This window comes from Onthophagus taurus, chromosome 5 (assembly GCF_036711975.1).
Source record: "Onthophagus taurus isolate NC chromosome 5, IU_Otau_3.0, whole genome shotgun sequence".
Classification (NCBI taxonomy): Eukaryota; Metazoa; Arthropoda; class Insecta; order Coleoptera; family Scarabaeidae; genus Onthophagus; species Onthophagus taurus.
This window is the reverse complement of record NC_091970.1, coordinates 2,194,302-2,216,066: the sequence shown is the minus strand read 5'-3', so window position 1 is coordinate 2,216,066 and position 21,765 is coordinate 2,194,302. Positions and strand designations below refer to the sequence as shown.

General features: G+C 32.9%; 2 protein-coding genes and 1 long non-coding RNA gene across 6 annotated transcripts; 2 read left to right on the top strand and 1 right to left on the bottom strand.

Annotated features, from left to right (window-relative positions):
• Positions 1-479: 479 nt before the first annotated feature.
• On the bottom strand, positions 480-21,153 carry LOC139429883 (uncharacterized). The gene is made up of 2 exons (XR_011640475.1): positions 21,027-21,153; positions 480-1,373 (listed from the first exon to the last, which is right to left on the bottom strand). It is a non-coding gene; the product is annotated as an uncharacterized lncRNA (long non-coding RNA).
• On the top strand, positions 698-3,514 carry LOC111418274 (zinc finger protein 25-like). Of its 4 annotated transcripts, none has more exons than XM_023050780.2 (3): positions 698-817; positions 882-1,040; positions 2,973-3,514. In XM_023050780.2, exons 1-3 carry the CDS (start codon positions 698-700, stop codon positions 3,375-3,377), a joined length of 684 nt encoding a protein of 227 aa, XP_022906548.2. In that variant the 3' UTR covers positions 3,378-3,514. The 4 variants fall into 4 exon arrangements, with proteins under 4 accessions (XP_022906548.2, XP_022906547.2, XP_022906545.2 ...); XM_023050779.2 differs by having other exon boundaries at positions 882-1,052; XM_023050777.2 differs by having other exon boundaries at positions 698-832.
• Positions 3,615-20,900, top strand: LOC111418273 (GMP synthase burgundy). Its single transcript, XM_071196189.1, has 7 exons — positions 3,615-3,708; positions 4,929-5,232; positions 13,464-13,581; positions 13,815-14,876; positions 19,768-20,074; positions 20,132-20,320; positions 20,375-20,900. The coding sequence occupies exons 2-7, from the start codon at positions 4,947-4,949 to the stop codon at positions 20,474-20,476; spliced, it is 2,064 nt and encodes a 687-aa protein (XP_071052290.1). The 5' UTR covers positions 3,615-3,708; positions 4,929-4,946; the 3' UTR covers positions 20,477-20,900.
• Positions 21,154-21,765: the final 612 nt, after the last annotated feature.

The following is a 21,765-nucleotide window of genomic DNA, read 5'->3' as shown; positions in this document are numbered from 1 at the left end:
AATCACTTTAAAATGACGTTTTCATCTGTCATTCTGAACAACTTAAAAGTTGAAGTTAGCGACAAATTTAAAAATATAACATGAATTAGAATCTATACTTTTTAAATTAAAAAATGATACTGGTAATAATTGTTATTGCTGTCTCTCATCATTCCCACTATTAATAATAAAATTATTAGTTTAATTAAATTATTTCAGTATAGACGCTAATGCCATCTTACGGTGGGATTTCGACACACAATCGGTCATATAAAATTAAGTATGACGAAGTGAAGTAATTATACATTTTAATTTTGATTATATTTAATACTGTAAAAATGATAAATATATATTAATAAATTAGAAATATTTGAATTTAACTTTACTGCCAAAAATTGTATTAATACTTTTTTTGACATTTCATAAAATCAAAAAGTGACATCTCTCGGCTCCCCCGCAAAAACAAGTATCGTTCTAGTCCTATAAACAAATCAAAAATATTTATTTTACGTCAAAAATCGACCGATAATCAACAATTCTTCATGAATATCAACAGAAATCAACAAAAACCCTCTTAATTTAGTAATTTTCCATATCCCAACTTGTCACGGTATAAATAGAACGACATATTAATCGAAAAATATTCGACGTTAAATGATAAGAACGAATCTCGGTTGTTGATTTTGATTGAAACCTTTTTCTCACTGTAATCGTTGAAATGGAAATGTACGAAACCTCATCACACAGCTTATTCGAACCCGAAATTACGGTAAAACAAACTTTGGACGAGGAGGGTTGTATTTACATTAAACAGGAACACGATACCATTATAGAGAATGTTCGTATTCATCCTGTAAGTTAATTACAGAGTGGTGTTTTGATTTAATCATTTATTATTTTAGCCTAAAACTAAGAAACAAAAACAACAAGCTTGTAAAGTATGCGGAAAACTTTTATCCTCACCTTCGAGTTATTACGTTCATATGAAAGTTCATTCTGGAAGTAAACCTTTTCAATGTACCGAGTGTGAAGCTACGTTTTGTCGAAAAACTTATTTAGAGGTTAATTTCAAGGTATAATTCAAGAATCGTCATGTCGCTTAAAAATTGACAATTTTTTTTTAATCGACGGGAGATCACTCAAGTTAGATGTTAAAAATAAAAATGAAGAGTAGAACTTACCGAAAAATCACTTTAAAATTTCGACGTGACGTCATGGACCATATATTTTTGCAGTACATTTGGTTAAAACGCATATTTTCGGGTGAAATACGGTTGTTTCTTTGGTTTTTGACACAGAATGGCTAAAATGTCGTTGTTTACCATCTATTTTACTGATTTATTTCAAAATTTTCTAGATCTAGTATTATACTTGCACTGCCACTAGACCTAGAACTAAAAATATTTAAGGTTAATGTTTTTATTCTACCTTTTTATGTTATTCCATGTTTGGACTCATTTTAAAGTTTTTCTAATAAAGAATACATCATGAAATAACACCATGAAGTTGTCCATTTGTCTATTATATGATAACTAACTTCAGGTTTAAAATGTCAACCTCAATTTTGACACATTTGTAATCTTTGTTAAAAATCCTTTAAAATGAGTACAAACACGACATATTTATCTTTTATATTAATGAAGTTATGGTCAACTTCCGGTTAAGAATGTCAACGTCAATTTTGACATATTTATAATCATCATGAAAAAATCCTTTAAAATCAGCCCAAACATGATACATTTAATTCCAATATCACTCGAGATATAAGCAACTTCCGGTTTATAATGTCAATGTCATTTTGATATATTCGTAAATTTTATAAAATGTCTTAAAATTTGTCACGATAACAAAAATATAATAAAAAAAAATCAAAAATTAAGGTTGGTATTAATTTTTAAAAATTAAATTGTTGCTAACTTCGGGTTTAATGTTTTTTATTCTAACTTTTTTGTTTTTTGACATAAGTGCGTCATGTTTGGACTCATTTTAACGGTTATTTTATAAAGATTACGAATATAACAATAAAATTAAAGTTGACATTAACACCTGAAAGTTTTTTTCTTAGCTGTTAGTTCTAGTGTAAAACTAGAACTAGGATTTGTATCAAGTTTGGATCATTTCGTCAACCGGAAGTGGTACTTTATTTGAAACCATCTTGAACTGGTTCTATATAAACTTGTTGTTTAAAGAGAGTTAAACAAATGCAATATTGCATAAGCGATTAAAATTATGAGAAACGTTCATACCGTAAATTTCACTCGAACTGCGTAACCGGAAGTTGTCCTTTATCTGAGCACCATCCATCATTTTTTATACAGTGTGTCCGTAAAGTAGCTGATATAGGCGATAAAATCATTATTAACGGTTTATTCAAAAAGTCATGACAATCCCCCATTTTTATTACGGAATATAAGAGGATTTTTTCTGAATCTAGTACAGTCAATATTAATATTGCTTACATAAGAAAATTTTCGAGAAAAATTACTTTAAAGTTCTCGTACTTCAAATTTGTATAAATGATAAAAACAGCAGTTGCCATGGTAACCAATTATTTTAAACAATTGCCTGAGTGTCAAAAACTGTAATAAGAATGGTGGATTGTCATTTGAAAAAAATTAAATCTTTAGACCCGTTTCAGGGATTTTTCCATAAACCATTTATAATGATTTTATCGCCTATATCGGTTACTTTGCGGACACGCTGTATATGTAAATTGGCATGTTACAGAATAATAGGATAAATGCATGAAATTAATTAACAACTTCTTTGTAGTCATGAAAATATATAGATATTAAATATCAGTCAAATTGCGTAACCGGAAGTGACGTCACATCGAAACTTTAATGTAATTTTTCTGTATGTTCTACATTTTTCCCTACATTCTTTTTATTTTTAACGTGATTGGGTTAAAAAAAAATCGTCGACTTTTAAGCCACATGATGATTCTTGAATTTTTCCAATATCAATCTAAATTAATTAATTTTTAATTTAAGGTTCATATGAGAACACACACAGGTGAACGTCCATTTCAATGCGAATACTGTGAGAAAAGATTCACTCAAAAATCTAGTTTAAACACCCACAAACGAAGTCATACAGGAGAACGACCGTATTCTTGTAACGTGTGTAATCGCGCTTTTGCGGTTAAAAATTATTTAATCGCACACAGATGGACCCATGTTAGCGATAAACAACTAAAATGCGTACATTGTTGTTTGGAATTTACGTCACGTAGCCAATACATTTTGCACTCGAAAACTCACCTCTTTGACTGTAGTCACGAGTGTCATTTTTGCGGGCGAGTTTTCGCTAAAGAATCGTATTTAATCCGCCACGTACATAAAGTTCACAAAGAGGAAAGAAATAACGATTTAGTTACGGCTAATAATGTGCAATAAAAAAAATCATGTTTTATTTAATTACTTTATAAGTTAGGTTAGTTTTTTTTTTGAAATTCGTTTTAAGAATTTCTTTTTGTTTAGAACTGTAGATTGATTAATATAATATAAATATATAAAAATTGTATTAAAAATAATTTTTTAATTTAAATCAACCTAAAAATAAAAAATATTAAAGCGACATCTAGGTGAATGTTTAAGTAAATTGAGTTGAAATGTCAATTTTCGGCCGGTAATGTAGTTTGCACGCGATTCAGTGTGATGTGATTGACACCGTGAAAGAGTTCTTAGCGCAATTACAATAGATTTATAAAACCCACACGATTAAAAGGTATGTAATCCGTAAATTACAACTTAAGATGTTACATTAACCGTAATGATTACGTAAAAAACCGTTTGATTCATCCATAATTTAACCCTCTTTTTCTCACGAGTGTGAGCCTACACGGTGATTTTGTGTCCTAACTTCCTTATTGGACGTTAAATTTTATTAGTAAACACCCTCAAAATCAATTCGGGGTCGATTTAGTTCGGTTTAGAGTGGATTTATCGGTAAATGAGGTGTTATTTGGGTATAACCGTTCCTTGAAGTTGTACAGTCACTGCCAAAAAAAAAACATGTCGATGATTTTCATTTACGTTCGCATTTTTTATTTAAAAAACCTCCTGTTTTTCACATGCATTATGGCCTTATGACCTTTCAGGCAATAACACGCCAATTGCATAATTGATAAATCGTAATACGTCTTTAATAAATTCGTTTTTCGTTCTTTTTAGTTCGAGATTTGAGTCAAGTGGTTGACCTAACCTATAAAAACGATTTTTTGTGTATTATGTAATTTTTTAATCAATCCGAAAGAAATTATTGGGATATTTTGTTGTATTTCGCGGTAAGTTTCATTAATTCCTTTTTATTTAAATAAGTAATCGTCAAAAAGTAAATAAAAATTAAAACATGCGGTTTTTTAACCGTTAGTGGTGCCATCTATGATACGTTTTTTGCGATATATTTAGTTATTTATTTTTTTTTTGAATTATTATTTTTAATAATCAATTTTACTTATTTATACTTTTTTGTTAAGCAAAAAGTGTTTTAAAAGCCAACGCAACAAATTTAAAATTTTAAACGCAATTTGGCAGCAACCGTTTGATCTAATTTTAGCTACCCCACTAATTCAGTTATTCCTCGATGTCACAAGAGCCCCATTCGACTCGTTAATGTCGTTTCTCATCGAGGTAAACGCAAAAATACAAAAAAAATCGCTTATATAAAAAAATCATTAAGTAAATAAAATCATAACCTCAAAAAAAATTTTTTTTCTTTTTTTAATTTAATTTTCCTTTTTGATTTTTTGAAATAAATTAATTGATTAATAAAAATAAAAGGTTTTATAATAAAATTTAATTAGAAAAAATTAAATTAATATTAAAAAAAATTTTTAATATAACCTCACTTTTTTGTTGACATCGCTGACAGTTGACGTTTAATCATAAATTTTTGTTGATTTTGACGAAATTGATAAAAATAATGAAAATGCTGTGTCTTTTTAGTGCTGTTGTAGCGGTGCCATGCAAACGCTAAGCGCTGAGGGGCAGTACATGAACGCGAACGGGGCCGTAAACCCGGAACGTGTGGCGATATTGGACGCGGGCGCTCAGTATGGTAAAGTGATCGACAGGAAAGTGCGAGAACTCTGCGTCGAAGCCGATATTCTACCGCTGGATACGCCGGCGTTTACAATCAAAGAGAACGGTTATAGAGCTATTATTATATCGGGGGGGCCAAACTCGGTTTATGCCGAAGATGCGCCAAGATACGATGCTGATATTTTTCGAATAGGATTACCTGTTTTAGGTAAATATAAATTAATCTTATATACGAAGACACACTAGAAGTAGAACTAGAAACTTTTGGGTTAAGAAAAAGTGTTTGACGTTTCGGGTGGAGAAGGTTTTTTTGGATATTCTGGTCATCGTGAATTTGCAGATTTTTTTTGGCTAATTAAGCCAAGATAACATTTATCCTCAATCTCAGAGGGCGCTTGCGGACTAGGCGCTAGAACCCAACCCGACAGAGAAGATACAATAAAGATACAAATATCTCATAAGAAGATGTTTATCCTCAAACCGCCGAGGTCGCTTGCGGGCGAGGCGCTAGAATCCTCCAACGTTGACGAATTCTTGGTTACGTATCAAATTCAGCGCTGCGCCCGCAAGTGATTTCTGCGATTTCAGGCAAATCGTTCTTTGTATATCTTGCTGAAGATATAAAAGTCTTTCATAAGAAGATATTTATTCTCGAACCGCCGAGGTCGCTTGCGGGCGAGGCGCTAATTTTTATACATCAATACCAACTTACTAACTTTGCAGGATATTTGAGGATAAATGTCTCTCTATGAGGGACTTGTGTCTTTACCAAGATAAACTGACCGGCAAAAAAAACCGGCCACTTAAATTTTGCCACAATTTCAAAGGTGGGTTTCTCGCGAACCACTCATTCGATTTTGATGATTCCTTTTTTGATCGAAAAGTTGAATCTTCTGTAATAATCCTGCGATAGAAATTTTTATTCGGATATTAATTTGAGCATATACGGGGTGTAAGAATGAGAAAAGCATTTTTTCTCGAAATTTTTAATACCCTGTGGGGTGCAGATGCTACAGCAGAGGGTGTTAACTGGAATCAAACGGTAGCCCAATCTTTTCTGAACATTTTGTTTTTTTATTCACTCTATTATCTCTGTTACTAACGAAGATGCAGTGTTTTAAAGCGAACGCCTGTGAAAACAAGACAAATAAGCATACAAAATAAGGTGGCGCGCTAGGTAGCGTATGTCAGTTGTTTCGAATAGTAAATTGACAGTTGTCAATAACTGATGTTGCGGGTATTATTAGTTTAATTGAAGATGGCAAAAGTCAGCGGTACGTTGCCCATACGTTGGGTATACCCCGAACAACAGTTCAGGATGCCTGGAACCGATATGTCGAAACAGGAAATTTTACTAGGCGGCAAGGTTCCGGTAGAAGACGAGTGACAACAGCAGTTGATGATCGATTTATTGTGCTAAACACTCTGAGGAATCGTAGAACGACTGCTGTAGAAAGTCGGCATCGCCTTCAAATGGTGCGTGGGGTTGACGTAAGTGAAAGAACCATTCGTCGAAAACTTGCTGAAAGTGATCTAACTGCAAGAAGACCTGCCGAAAGACAGCGGCTGCTCCAGAGATATCGGCGAGCACGTCTTCAATTTGGACACCTACATACGAATTGGGAAATGGAACAATGGGGTAAGGTCACAGTATAAAGTAAATCAGTAGTCTCACTTGCCTTATATGGCGTAATCAGATTTGCTACAGCGCAGACGCTGCGCGCATTCATACTACGTTTGCTACCTTATGAGATCTTTATCATCGACATAAAAGTTTGTTGCAACATTTATTTCAATTATGCGCGCAGCGGATGCGCAGTAAAAAATCTACGGACACGACGTCAAACGTGCCGACACGAAGTGAGACTACTGCTTTACTTTATACTGTGGTAAGGTGCTCTTCACTGACGAGTCCCGATTTTGTCTCCGGTCACCTGATGATCGAGAACGAGTGTGGAGACGTCGTAATGAAAGGTTTGCGACCTGCACAATTTCGGAAAGAGTACCTTTCCATGGAGGTTCGGTCATGGTATCGGCGGGTATTTCGACGGAAGCGTATACAGCGGTCATCTTTGTTGAAAATGGCACGCTAAATGCCCACCGTTATATCGAAGATATTCTGCATGAAGCTGTCGTGCCCTATTCCCATTTTATTGGTGACGGATTCACGGTAATGCATGACAATGCGCGACCGCACGTAGCACGTGTGGTTAGCGAATATCTTGATGAGATGGGTATTGAACGGACCTTAACACTATCGAACATCTTTGGGACTAACTTCAGAGATGCATTCGTCGTCATCCTGTTCTACCGGACAATTGATTCATAATTGTGTAGTCCACAAATCTTTCATTTGAACGTTTTCATATTCGTTTCTGACTATCGGGTGATAGTAGACAAAACCACTACTCATCCGTAAAAAAGACCTCCATTGCAGTACTCATTCTTCCATTGCTCGATCTCCCAATTCACATGTAAGCGCGCAGATTGAAGGCGTGCACGTCGATATCTTGGAAGCAGCCTCGGCCCTTTAGCAGCCTTCTTGCAGCCAGACCAGTTCTAGCAAGTTTTCAGCGAATGGTTCTCTCACTAACATCACAGCGGCCTCTACAGCTGTCGTTCTACTATTGCTTAGAACAATAAAACGGTAATCAGCTACTATTGTCACTCATCTTGTTTTCACAGACGATCGCTTTAAAATACTGCATCTTCGTTAGTAACAGAGATAATAGAGTGAATAAAAAAAGAAAATGCTCAGAAAAGATTGGTCTACTGTTTGATTCCAGGTAATACCCTCTGCTGTAGCAACTGCACCCCGCAGGGTGTTACAAATTTCGAGAATAAAAGTCTTACTCATTTTTCTCACCCCGTATATGCTAAAATTAAAATCTGAACGAAAATTTCTATCGCAGGATTATTACAGAAGAATCAACCTATCCATCAAAAAGAGAATCATCAAAATCGAATGCGCGGTTCTCGAGAAAGCCAGCTTTGAAGTTGTGGCAAATTTATAGTGGCCGGTTTTTTTTGCCGGTCAGTTTATGTAAGGAACGATTTTCTTTTAAATTGTCTTCTTATAAGTCTCTAAGTATCTTCTTATAAGAGACATTGTATCTTTACCAAGATATAGAGTGTTTCCTAAAAGTAATGCAGAAATTCCCATTCAATTGAGATAGAAAAATAGAAGAATGCGTAACCATGGCAACCAATCGTTTTAGATATTAAAAGTTGGCCATTGTCTGTAATAAAATATCTAAAACGATTGGTTGCCATGGTTATGCATGGCTACTTCTATTTTTCTATCTCAATTGAATGGGAATTTATGCGTTAATTTTGGGAAACACTCTATATCTTGGTAAAGACACAATATGTCTTATAAGAAGCCAGTTACCCTAAAACCGAGGTCGCTTGCGGGCGAGGTGGTAAAATCCTTCAAAGTTAACTATTTCATGTTGACGTATCATATTTAGCGCCTCGCCCGCAAGCGACCTCGGCGGAGTGAGGATAAACGATTTCTTGATGAAGTGTTGTACTCCTAAAAGTGCACCATGACTTTACTAATACTGTATCATTCAAACATTGTCATAATATTAACACGACTGCCATTTTAAGCAAAGACTTAAAATTTTGATTTGAATTTGAAATTTTAATGTCCCTTTATAGAGATAGTTATTACACAAGTGTAGAGTGTGTAGACCTAGCAAGAATAGTTCTGTATGGCATCAATTTCTTCAAACCATTATCGCAGAATAATACAGAAACGAAACTGCCCTTTAAATGTGAAACTCGGCCGCCATCTTGATGGTAGTTATATTAGCGAGATCATTAATGTTAAAACAAAACAAACGTAGTTATAATGTAAATAATATTAAGTTAAGTATTGTAAATAATACATGATTTACTACCTAAAATACGGTTTTAATTTCCGTGTCTGTAAATCAGCTGCAAAAGAACTAAAAAAAAAAGGCGCCAAATCATTTGCTTTGTTAACTACCAACAAGATGGCGAATCTGTACACCTCCAACATCAAAGAAGCCGACAGCGCTGTCGTTTCTGTATTATTCTGTGCCATTATATTATTTATTAATATTATGTATTTTTTCGATTGGTCGCGCGTCAGCCAACGTATTCATAAGAAAGAAACCGGAATGGTTCTAATTATTTAATGCTAAAAGCACAAAATAGGAAATAAAACTAAAACTAGAAACTTCCAGGGGTTAGAGTTGGTGTCTTCCATAGAGTGTTGTAGCAAGAAGCATGAAAGGGAACAAGTCGAACACTTAGATAAAATTAGCTAAATTAATTTTTTTATGTTCCCAAGATGCTCAAAATGACCTAAGGAACACCATAAGCACACACAATTCAAATTTGGCAGTAGCAAAAAAAAATACACGACTGCAAAGAGTAACTGTAAATTTGGAATTTTAATTTTTGAAAATTTTTTGCTTTTAGAATATGTAAAATATCCTTTGTAACGCGACTAATACACACATTTCTTTCTAAACAAGTCAAACACTTTTCTAAAAGATAAAATGAACCCAAAACTTTCACGGTTGTGAAGTTAGCCATAGATTTAAAAATCGAAAAATGACCGATTTTTGCAACTCGAAACGCAAATTAAAATTCATATTTGAGTTTAGCGATCTTAGAACAACCCCTATACAAAAATTTATGGGGGGGTAATTGTAATTAACGTTTTTAAAACATATGCTTCGTTTTTGATTTTTTCTATTAATTCATCCTTAGAGTTGACTTGTGTAAACATAGGGTGTATGTTAGGTGTATGTTCTTTCATGTGGCCCCACACATAAAAATCAAGGGGCGTCAAATCAAGACTCCTTGCAGGCTATGGAATTAGATCTCCTCTCCCAATCCAACCATTAGGAAACATTTCATTTAATGAATTTTCAACATTTTGGGAATAGTGTGCAAGGCATTCATCTGGAAAGCCACATTACATCTGTTTTCTAAAGGTACATGGTCAAGCAGGCCTATTAAATTGTTATGTAAAAATTCATTGTATGCTGCGCTAGTTAAACCATCCGGTAAAAAATAAGGACCAATTAAATTATTTTCAATGAGCCCCATTCACAAGTTTACGCAAAATTTTCTTTGATTGTTCATTTCCCTTGTTAGATGCGGATTTTGAATACGGTGAAAATGATTTAAGAATACAGTTCATTAATGGATGTCCGAGAATTGTTAAGAAAAACTAGTAACTTCCCAACGGAAAGAGTACAACATATACTATCAAAACAAATTTTTTACTTCGGTCGATGCATCAGACTTTGATATTGTTGCTCTCAGTGAAACTTGGGTCAAGAAGAGCGTTCTAGACTACGAGATCTTTCCAGACAGGTATGACGTTTTTAGATGTGATCGATCTTTCCATAAGGGTGGAGAGATGTTACTGGCTGTTAATTCCGGAGTTGCTACTTCGAATATCATGATTGCCTCCTGTCCTATTGAATCAATTGACTTGAAAGCTGTACGGATTGACTTTAAAAAGACGAAATCGGCCTTTAACATTGTTGTCTGCTATTTCCCACCTGTTACACCTGGAGGAATGTATGTATAGTTACACCTTCGATTACATTGAATCAATGTTGGATATGTCTTTGGATACCATAGTCATGGGTGATTTTAATATTGAAGTAATAATGACTTTCTGCAATTAAATAATGTAATGAATATCATTGATAGAACTCTTGATTTGATACTTGCTTCCTCAAACTTGAGTTTCAAATTAAACAGTGAGACTTTACATTGGTACGAGAAGATAATTACCAATCGGCATTACTACTTACTATTTCGGTAACGGTGCCTACACATTTGATAGCTCGAGATGTTATCTTATCTGCCTGACATGTACGAGGTACTGCTTAACATCGACTGGACTCATCTATTTACGTTATCATCGGTTGAACAATACTGTAATGTTTTTTATGAAGCATTGTACAACGACCTGGACGCTCACGTACTTAAATCTGAGGGCAAGCATGCAAGCTCGAAATATCCTGTATGGCATTCAATTAACCTAATAAGAATGCTTAGATTAAAAAAACACCACCATAAATTGTATAGAAAAACTCATTGCAGATATCATCGCACAAGTTTATGTCAAATCTCTGAGGGACATAAGAAAAGAACCAAAAAACGTTTGGCGTTTTGTTAATATAAGCAGAAACAATATAAGATCTCCAGGCTCTCTTAAGTGTGTCCGATTTGCCAACAGTAGTTAACTTATTTGTCGATCATTTTGAGGCTATGTACAGGGTGGTTCAAATTCGATGTCCGAATAGGCTATCTCGGAAACTATAAGAGCTAGAAAAAAAGTAGCTTACATGTCATGATCTCGTTTTTCGAGAAACTGTTAATGCCAAAAACCTCAAAGCGCTACCGTCTTTTGTTTTTCCCCTAGAGACCAAAATTGAAAATATCGTAAAACCAGCAAGTGCAATTATCTTGGTTGTTATTATAGGTGGAGTATTATAACTAAGACATTATATGGACACTTTTTTACAGAGAATTTGATGATGTAGGCAAAAAATTTTTTTCGAATTTAGATTTTGAGATATTGTCACAATTTTCGTTTTTTTAAATGGATACAACCACTGATTATTCGCTTATTAAATTCGTTATTTTTTCTGATTACAAAAATATGGGGTTAGATAGGTCTATTTCTTATTGTTTTACAATAAAGTTAAAAATAAACTTTTTTTTTAGTGTCGTCAAAGAAATTAAATTTACAGTTTCCTGTAAATTATAACTAAAAATTAAAAACACATATTAACGATATTTGAAACAAATATATTTGTTGAACTATTTAATTTATATTTGTTTTACACAAAAGTTGGAACAGATTGCATTATTTCACATTTTTTATTAAAATTTAATATTATTATTAAATAAAAATTTTAAAAAAATTAAAATTAAATGACATTTGTATTCAAAAATTTTCTTTTAAGATCGATTACGAAAAGTTTAACATGTTAGAATGTTACATATTAAAAAATAAAGTAAATTTTATATAAATTTTTAGTAGAATAATTTTTAGTTACTGTTACAGGAAACTGTAAATTTAATTTCTTTGACGACACTAAAAAAAAATTTATTTTTAGCTTTTTAATTTAATAATTAAATAAGAAGATAATTTGTGGTATTTAAAAACAAATAATTTTTTTAATATATAACATTCTAACATGTTAAACTTTTCAAAATTTTCGTAATTCATCTTAAAAACATTACTTTTAAAATGACACATCAGAAAATTTTTTAATACAAACAAATGGCGCCATCTATCAATAATTTATTAAGTCATTTAAGAATAATATTAAATATTAATAAAAAATGTGAAATAATGCAACCTATTCCAACTTTTGAATAATTACATATATAAATTAAATAGTTCAACAAATATATTTGTTTCAAATATCAGAAATATGTTTTTTTAATTTTTAATTATAGTACCGTAATTTACAGGAAACTGTAAATTTAATTTCTTCCACGACACTAAAAGAAAAGTTTATTTTTAGTTTTATTCTAAAACAATAAGAAATAGACCTGTCAAACCCTATATTTTTGTAATCAGAAAAAAATAACGAATTTAATAAGCGAATAATCAGTGGTTATTTCCATTTAAAAAAACGAACATTGTGATAATATCTCAAAATCTAAAACCGAAAAAATTTTTTTGACTACGTCATCAAATTCTCTGTAAAAAAGTGTCCATATAATGTCTTAGTTATAATACTCCAGCTATAATAATAACCAAGATAATTGCACTTGCTGGTTTTACGATATTTTCAATTTTGGCCTCTAGGGGAAAAACAAAAGACGATAGCGTTTTGAGGTTTTCGACATTGGAACTTATTTAAAAAAAGAGATCAAGACATGTAAGCTACTTTTTTTCTAGTTCTTATAGTTTCCGAGATAGCCTATTCGGACATCGAATTTGAACCACCCTGTACTGTCCTGCATCATTTGGTAACCTACTGGTAACGATCACGCTGTTTATGATACTAATTCTGTCACCTTTGGTATCTCCGAAGTCAGTTACGACGAAATGGTTGAATCTTTCAAAAAATTCAAGACAAAGGCTACAATTGGCCCAGATGAGATTCCTACATTTTTAGTCAACGATTGCGCCCCTACACTCTCACATCCGTTCTTACATATTTTCAACCTAATAATCAAAAACTCTGAATTTCCAAGCGCGCACGCGATGTTCAGAACTTTGTGATTTTTTTACTTCCTTAAATGAAAACACCCCCCCGTAAATATTTGTATACGGCTAAACTCAAATATTAATTTTAATTTGCGTTTCGAGTTGCAGAAATCGGTATTTTTTCGATTTTAAAATCTATGGCTAACTTCACAACCGTAAAACTTTCTATATCATTCTAGCTTAATTATTATAATTTTTTTTATTTAAAAAAGGAATTTGTTATGGAATGCAAATGATGAATAAAGAATTTGGGGGAACCGTAATTAGAAAAGATACTCGAGAAGATGGACAATACAATATTGAAGTAAACCCAAAGTGTTTGTTGTTTAAGTAAGTACTCAAAAAAAAAAATTAATAAATTTGAGGTTACGCGGAGGATAAGAAGATTATATTTTTAGATTTTAATAAATATAATTGATACAATCCTCCTAAATAAAAACATAAAATTGAACGAGCGAACAACTTTGTTTATAATCAAGTTTTTTGGCAAAGCTACAGCTTGTTCGACATTATCTTAACTTTTAATCTGATTAAAATTATTAATAATTTTTTTTAATCCCCAGAGGTTTAGATAAAATGCAACAAGTCTTATTGACACACGGCGATTCAATCGATAAAGTCGCAGAAAATTTTCGTTCGATAGCCCAAAGCACATCGTTTTGCGCCGGAATCTACAACGAAAAGCTTCGTTTATACGGCGTACAATTTCACCCCGAAGTCGATTTAACCGCCAACGGAAAAGAAATGTTAAAAAATTTCCTTTTCGACGTGGTCAGTTTAACCGGAAACTACACAATGCAAGGTCGCGAAGCCGAATGTATCAAGTACATTAAAGATACGGTTGGTTCTAATAAAGTTTTAGTACTTGTTAGTGGTGGAGTGGATAGCACCGTGTGCGCGGCACTTCTTCATAAAGCCCTACGTCCGGAACAAATAATTGCTGTCCACATCGATAACGGATTTATGCGAAAAAGTGAGAGTTTAAAAGTGGAACAAAGTCTAAGAAAATTGGGGTTAAATCTAAGAGTGATTAACGCGGCTTGCTCGTTTTCTGGAGGCTCAACCGTCGTTCCGATTGATAAAACGGAAGTTAACCCACGAACTAGGTTTACGAAAATTTTATCCCAAACGGCCGATCCCGAAGAAAAGCGAAAAATAATCGGCGATGTTTTCGTAAGAATTTCCGACGAATTTTTAGCCGAAATGAACATTAAACCCGAAGAAGTATTTTTGGCTCAAGGTACATTAAGGCCGGATTTAATCGAATCCGCGTCAAGTTTAGTTTCTAATAAAGCCGATACGATTAAGACCCATCACAACGATTCGGAGTTAATTCGGAAGTTAAGAAGCGAAGGGAGAGTCGTGGAACCGTTAAAAGATTTTCATAAGGATGAGGTGAGAGTGTTGGGGAAGGATTTGGGGCTACCTAGGGATGTGGTGATGCGACATCCATTTCCCGGACCTGGTTTAGCGATTAGAGTTTTGTGCGCCGAAGAACCCTACATGGAGAGGGATTTCTCTGAGACCCAAGTTTTGGTTAAAATCATCGTGGAGTTCGATCAAATGTTACAAAAGAAACACGCTTTGTTGAATAGGGTTGAAGGAGTCATCACTGAAGATGAAAAGTAATTTAGAACTTAATTCAAATTTTAATCATAGTTAAACCTCGATATAACACGTGTAACCAGTGGCAGTTGTGAACTGCCAAACTTAAAATGTGTATATTAGTAATGTTACAAAGGATATTTTACATATTCCAGAAGCAAAAAATTTTCAAAAATTAAAATTCACTCATTATGGTCTTGTAATTTTTTTTGCTTCTGCCAAATTTAAATTGTGTGTACTCATCGTGTTCCTTATGACAAAATAAACAAAATAAAAAAATTGCGCTGAATAATAAATAACACTAGAACTAACAATAGACCTAGAAACATCACCTAAATGTTTCTAGGCCTAGTGTTAGTTCTAGTGACAGTGCTAGGTAGCACTAGTTAGCATTGGCGCTGGATCTTATATTTGTATTGAACTAAAACTGGAACTAACACTACAACTCTCTAGTTCTAGGTCTACTGTTAGTTCTAATTTTAATAATTATTGAGTGCTAGCATTTTTAGTACACACAATTCAAATTTGGCAATAGCAAAAAAATTACATGATTGCAAAAAAGTCGCTTGTAACACGACTAATACACACATTTCAATTTTGACAACGACAAAAATACTTGGTTCCTTAACTTGTAAATTTGCAATTTTAATTTTTTTTGTTCCTAAAATATATATAAAGATATCCTGAACACGGCGCGAACAAAGAATTCCATTTTGGCAATGGCTAAAAAAATTACAAAGTACAATTATAATGGAATTCATGTTAATATTCAATTTTAAGTATTCTTAACCTCATTCTTGATGCGTAATCGCCCCACCCTGTATATAGCAAAGAGTAATATTTATTAGTATGTATTATTGCGATGTTACCAGCCAAGTTGGAACTTCTCTTAAGCGCGGGTCATACTAGGCTGCTTGCCAGCTGCGAGTTATGGAAGCCACTACTATCACCCATCAATCAGCTTGGTGTGAGCATGAAATTTAGCGCAGCACGTGGTTCTTTGTTTATATTCGATGTCTGTTAGTACTTAAAATGCCTTGGATACGGTTTTATTCGAAAATGAAATTTGCACGTAATTTTTTTTTGCTACTGCCAAATTTGAATTTTGTGCGCCCATCGTGTTCCTTAGGCCATTTTAGAAACGAAAAAAATGTCATAAAATTAAAATTACTAATTTAGAACTTAAGGAATCAAGTCTGAGGACGCACTGCTAAACTAGAATGTTTCTAATTCTAACATTCTAATTCTAATTCTAACAACCTAGCACTGAATAATAAAACTAGAACCAACACTAGAACTAGAATCATTGGGAAACATTCGGAATTATTCTAGTTTTAGGTCTAGTGATAGTGGTAGTGTAAAACTAGAACTAGAAAGTATCGGGTTTAGCCGTGCGTCTTCAGAGAATGTTTCTAGTTCTAGGTCTAGTGTTAGTTCTAGTTTTAGTTCAACACAAATACAGGGTGTCTCAGCGAGACCGGTCATTAAACGTTTCTGGGGTTCTAGCGAAAATAAAAATTTGAGAATTCAAACTTAAGTATTATCAATTACGATCTCTTCGTCTAAAATATTTTCAGATTTCTTGCACTTCCGGTTATACCGGAAGTCGCCACCAACTTTATTTTTTTAAATGGAACACCCTGTATATTTTTACATATTTGGATTTGTCTGTTTTCAAGGTTTATAAATAACTTTACTTTTTGCAATTTGATTCGACCGTTCTCGAGTTATTCGAATTTTTCCAGAAAAATCTGCTCCAGCAAACATTTGTTCAAAAAATCAGAGAACACTCGATTTTCGAGATATCAATTTAGGATTGAGAACATGCTTTAGCAACATGATGGAGTATGTTTTGGTGCCGAGAACTGTTGTCTAGAACGTTTGGCCACTTTACTATAGCACGTTAACTTTTCAAAATTTGGAAGTACCATAACTTCATTTTTTTAAATGGCACCCCCCATATTTTATTTCTTAATCGTCTTCGGTGTCTCATTCTACATCTTTTATATCCCATATGTCCCATACCTAATATTAATAGTTTGGGAGATAATTAGGGTTTTTTGAAAAATGCACACATCATATGGATATTTAGCCTAGTGTGCCATGAAAAACAAGCCTTCTCAATGAGTTCTTGTCAAAGACTCACTTATTTACGTCACTTGATGCATGTGAGCTAATAATTATCTGTTATGTCCCTTAATATTAGTACTGAAACGAGTTAAAATCGATAACAATAACGAAAGCAATATTTATACAAATCAAGAAATTCTTAATTTATTTTTTATGCATGAAAAGCGCGACAAAGTTCGTAGTATGATTCCCAGATCTTCTTTGGCAGCTCGAATTGAGGTGTTGTTCATAAAAATTAACTAATAATAATTCTAGTCTATTAGTAGCAATAACTAACATTCTATGGACAATATCCATCTTCTGCAAACATTTTTTAGTATTGTATAGGTAGTATTTGTCTTCCGCAAGGACTTTTTAGTCTTCTGCCAGCAGTATTTAGTCTTCTGCCAACAATATTTAGTCTTCTACAAACAAAATTAGTATTCTGCAACCAATTTCTAGTCTATTAGAAGCAATAACTAATCTGCTGTAGATAATATCTATCATCTGCAAGCATTTTTCAGTATCGTTAGGTAGTATTTGTCTTCCGCAAGGACTTTTTAGTCTTCTGCCAGCAATATTTAGTCTTCTACAAGTAATATTAGCATTCTGCAATCAATTTCTAGTCTATTGGTAGCAATAACTAACATTCTATAGACAATATCTATCTTCTGCAAATATTTTTTAGTATTGGATAGGTAGTATTTCTCTTCCGCAAGGAGTTTTTAGTCTTCTGCTAGCAGTATTTAGCCTTATGCCAGCAATATTTAGTCTTCTACATACAAAATTAGTATTCTGCAATCAATTTCTAGTCTATTGGTAGCAATAACTAACATTTTATAGACAATATCGATCTTCTGCAAGCATTTTTTAGTATTGTATAGGTAGTATTTATCTTCCGCAATGAGTTTTTAGTCTTCTACCAGTAATATTTAGTCTTCTACAAGCAATATTAGTATTCCGCAACCAATTTGTAGTCTATTGGTAGCAGTAGTCTATTTCTTTAAGCAGTTTCTAGTATTGTATAGGTAGTATTTGTCTTCTGCAGGAAGTATTAATATTCTGCAACCAATTTCTAGTCTATTGGTAATACTTTGCTAGGAGTTTTTAATCTTCTGCCAATAGTATTATTGTTCTACAAGCAGTATTAGTATTTTGCCAACTATATTTATCTTCTGCAAGCATTTTGACTCTTCTGCCAATAGTATTTAGTGTTCTGTAAGCAGTATTAGTATTCTGCCAACCATATTTGTCTTCTACAACCAATATTTACTTTTGTGCCAATAGTATTTAGTGTTCAGCAAGCATTTTCTAGTCATTAACAGCAGTCTTCTGTAAACATTTTCTAATACTATATAGGTAATTTTTAACTAATTTTAGTTTTTTTTAAGAACAACATTCACCTCTTCCGTTGCATTATCTACTACATTTTTTGCTCAGTGTAACACGTGATTAATTCGTCCAAAATGCAAAAAATTTGCTTCTATTCTTCTAAATTTACCTTTTATCATCGGAAATAAATGTGGATAATTTTCATTAAACATTCTGCTAGTTCTACTAAAAACTTTGTTGCACTTTTCGTGCACAAAAAATAAATTATGGATTTCTTCATTTGTATAAACATTATTTACGTTATTAATATCCATTTTAACTGGTTTTAGACTCACAAGCATCAAACAATGCAAATCAGACTTTGACGTTTATCAATAAGTCATTAAACATTTGTTTTCCATGGCACACTAGGTTAATATCGATATGATATGTGAGCATTTTTCAAAAAACCCTAATTATTTCTCAAACTATTAATGTTAGGCATAGCACATATGGAATATAAAAGATGTAAAATGAGACGCCGAAGATGATTAAGTAATAAAATATGGGGGGTGCCATTTAAAAAAATGAAGTTATGGTGCTTCCAAATTTCGAAAAGTTAACGTGTCATAGTAAAGTGACCAAACGATCTAGACAGCCGGTCTCGGCACCAAAACATACTCCATCATGTTGTTTAAGCATGTTCTAAATCCTAAATTGATATCTCAAAAATTGAGTGTTCTATGATTTTTTTAACAAATGTCCGCTGGAGCAGATTTTTCTAGAAAAATTCGAATAACTCGAGAACGGCGGAATTAAATTGCAAAAAGTAAAGTTATTTATAAACCTTGAAAACAGACAAATCCAAATATGTAAAAATATACAGAGTGTTCCATTTAAAAAAATAAAGTAGGTGGCGACTTCCGGTATAACCGGAAGTGCTAGAAATCTGAAAATATTTTAGATGAAGAAAACGTAATTGATAATACTTAAGTCTGCATTCTCAAATTTTTTGTTTGGCCTGAACCCCAGAAACGTCTAATGACTGGTCTCGCTGAGTATACAACCTGGCGCTATCTAATGCTAACTAGCGCTACCTAGTACTGTCATTAGAACCAACACTTAACCTAAAATTAGAATCATTCGAGTTTAGCTGAACGTCTCTCAAGACGGCTAAACCCGAATGTTTCTAGTTCTAGTGTTAGTTCTAGTTTTAGTTCAATAGCAATAGTACCTAGCACTATCTAATGCTAACTAGCGCTACCAAGTGCTGTCACTGGAACCAACACTTAACCTAGAACTAGAAACATTCGGGTTGAGTTGTCTTAAGAGACGTTTCGGTAAACCCAAATGATTTTAGTTCTAGGTTTAGTGTTAGTTGTTTTAGTACATTGTTTAGCCGTGCGTATGATTTAAATATTTTGTCCGTTATATCCGAGTTCCGTAATATCGAGATCGTCCTGTATTAATTTTCTTTTTAAATCTTTTTAGAGTAATCTTAAAAAGAATATCGAGTAAACAAAAATTAGTTGCAACGTTACTTCCGATTAGAAGTGTTGGCGTTCAAGGTGATTGCCGCTCGTACAGTTACGTGGTGGGGATTTCGAGTGATAAAGATCCCGATTGGATGGATATGGTTTTTCTCGCGGGATTGATCCCGCGAATCTGTAGAAATGTAAATCGCGTCTGCTATATATTCGGCGGACTCGTTAAAGAGATCATTCCGGATCTCACGCCCACGTACTTGACGAATAACGTCATTAGCACCCTAAGACAATGTGATGATGTAGCTACTTCAGTAAGTTACTTAATGGACTAATAAAAAATTAATTTCTTTAAATTAATTGATTTTTAGGTCTTAATTAATTCGGGTCATTTAGAGTCAATAAGCCAAATGCCAGTAGTGATGTTACCCGTTCATTTTGATAGGGATCAGGCTCTCCGGATACCATCATGTCAACGTTCTGTAGTGTTACGACCGTTTTGTACACAAGATTTTATGACGGGGGTTCCAGCTATACCCGGAAAACATTTACCTGTTGATGTAATTACAATTTATAATCACAAATAATGATGTAATCATTTAAATTTTTTTTAGGTTATACAAAGAATGGTAGTAGAGGTGCTTCAAGTACCAGGTATATCACGTGTTTTATACGATTTGACGTCAAAACCACCTGGGACGACAGAATGGGAATGATGATTATCCCTTCAATTAGGAAAACATTAAAAAAGCGGTTTCTCCTATTACTACCCTAAAAAAATACTTATTTTCTTTTTACTTATACCTCGAATGAGTTGTTGTTAAATTAATTTGATGTTGAGCGCCGGAGTTTCTTTTATTAATGGTTATTATTTATGAGTAAGCGGTGGATAAAAGGGGAAAAGTGGCCGAATAAAACGAGGAGAGACCAAAAATAGTCCCCTGTTAAAAAATATTAATAAATAAAGTGCGCGTGTAATTTTCTTTTCGTTCTGCCGATGATATAAGATAATTTTTCGTGCGAATTTGATTTTTTATTAAATTTTATTTGTTTGCTATGAGTTTATATATGAATTGGAAAAAGAAATGTATATTTTAACATGTTTCGATTATAAAAGAGAATAAATTAGCATCAAATATTTTTTTGGTTTATTCATTGCATTAACCTCAAAGTAAAAAAAGATCAAATTCTTTGAGGTTATGTTTAATATTTGAAATCAACCAATTTTTAGGTTAGGTTTTGAATTAAAAATTAATTTTACAATACCTGATAATTCCGCTGCTTGTACACCTATTTTGCAAAAATGATGCGTTTTGTTGCAACATTTCAATTATATTAACAATTTAAACGTAGATTTATAAACACTTTGCTAAGTATTAACAATTACGTCTTTTTAAACAATTCGGTTGTCAACTCCAACCTTAAATCTATAAGCAATACCAACCTAATTTTTTTTAGTTCCTTTGTATTTATTTTAAAAAACGTCATATTGGACGGAAATTAAAGAAAATGAATTTTGTAAGTTAATTAATATTGAAACGTGAAAATTACAGTTAAACATGGTATCTGATAGATGTGAAATCTGTATTGAAAAGTTAAAGTTTGAATTAAAAATGAATTTTACAATACCTGATAATTCCGCTGCTACTATTTTGCAAAAATGATGCGTTTTGTTGCACATTTCAATTATATTAACAATTTAAACGTAGATTTATAAACACTTTGCTAAGTATTAACAATTACGTCTTTTTAAACAATTCGGTTGTCACTGCCAACCTTAAATCTATAAGCAATACCAACCTAAATTTTTTTTAGTTTCTTTGTATTTATTTTTAAAAACGTCATATTTGACGGTAATTAAAGAAAATGAATTTTGTAAGTTAATTAATATTGAAACGTGAAAATTACAGTTAAACATGGTATATCTGATAGATGTGAAATCTGTATTGAAAAGTTAAAGTTTGCATTTAAATTCATGTTTGACAGAAATGTCAAAAATGAAGAT

Bases quoted from the DNA above. Each gene is read 5' to 3' on its own strand.
- LOC111418274 (XM_023050776.2), top strand. From the start codon at position 698: ATGGAAATGTACGAAACCTCATCACACAGCTTATTCGAACCCGAAATT. The intron at 833-881 runs GTAAGTTAATTA...TTATTATTTTAG, and splicing joins AGAATGTTCGTATTCATCCT to CCTAAAACTAAGAAACAAAA. The intron at 1,053-2,972 runs GTATAATTCAAG...TTTTAATTTAAG, and splicing joins ATTTAGAGGTTAATTTCAAG to GTTCATATGAGAACACACAC.
- LOC111418273 (XM_071196189.1), top strand. From the start codon at position 4,947: ATGCAAACGCTAAGCGCTGAGGGGCAGTACATGAACGCGAACGGGGCC. The intron at 13,582-13,814 runs GTAAGTACTCAA...TTTAATCCCCAG, and splicing joins CCAAAGTGTTTGTTGTTTAA to AGGTTTAGATAAAATGCAAC. The intron at 20,321-20,374 runs GTAATTACAATT...AATTTTTTTTAG, and splicing joins GAAAACATTTACCTGTTGAT to GTTATACAAAGAATGGTAGT.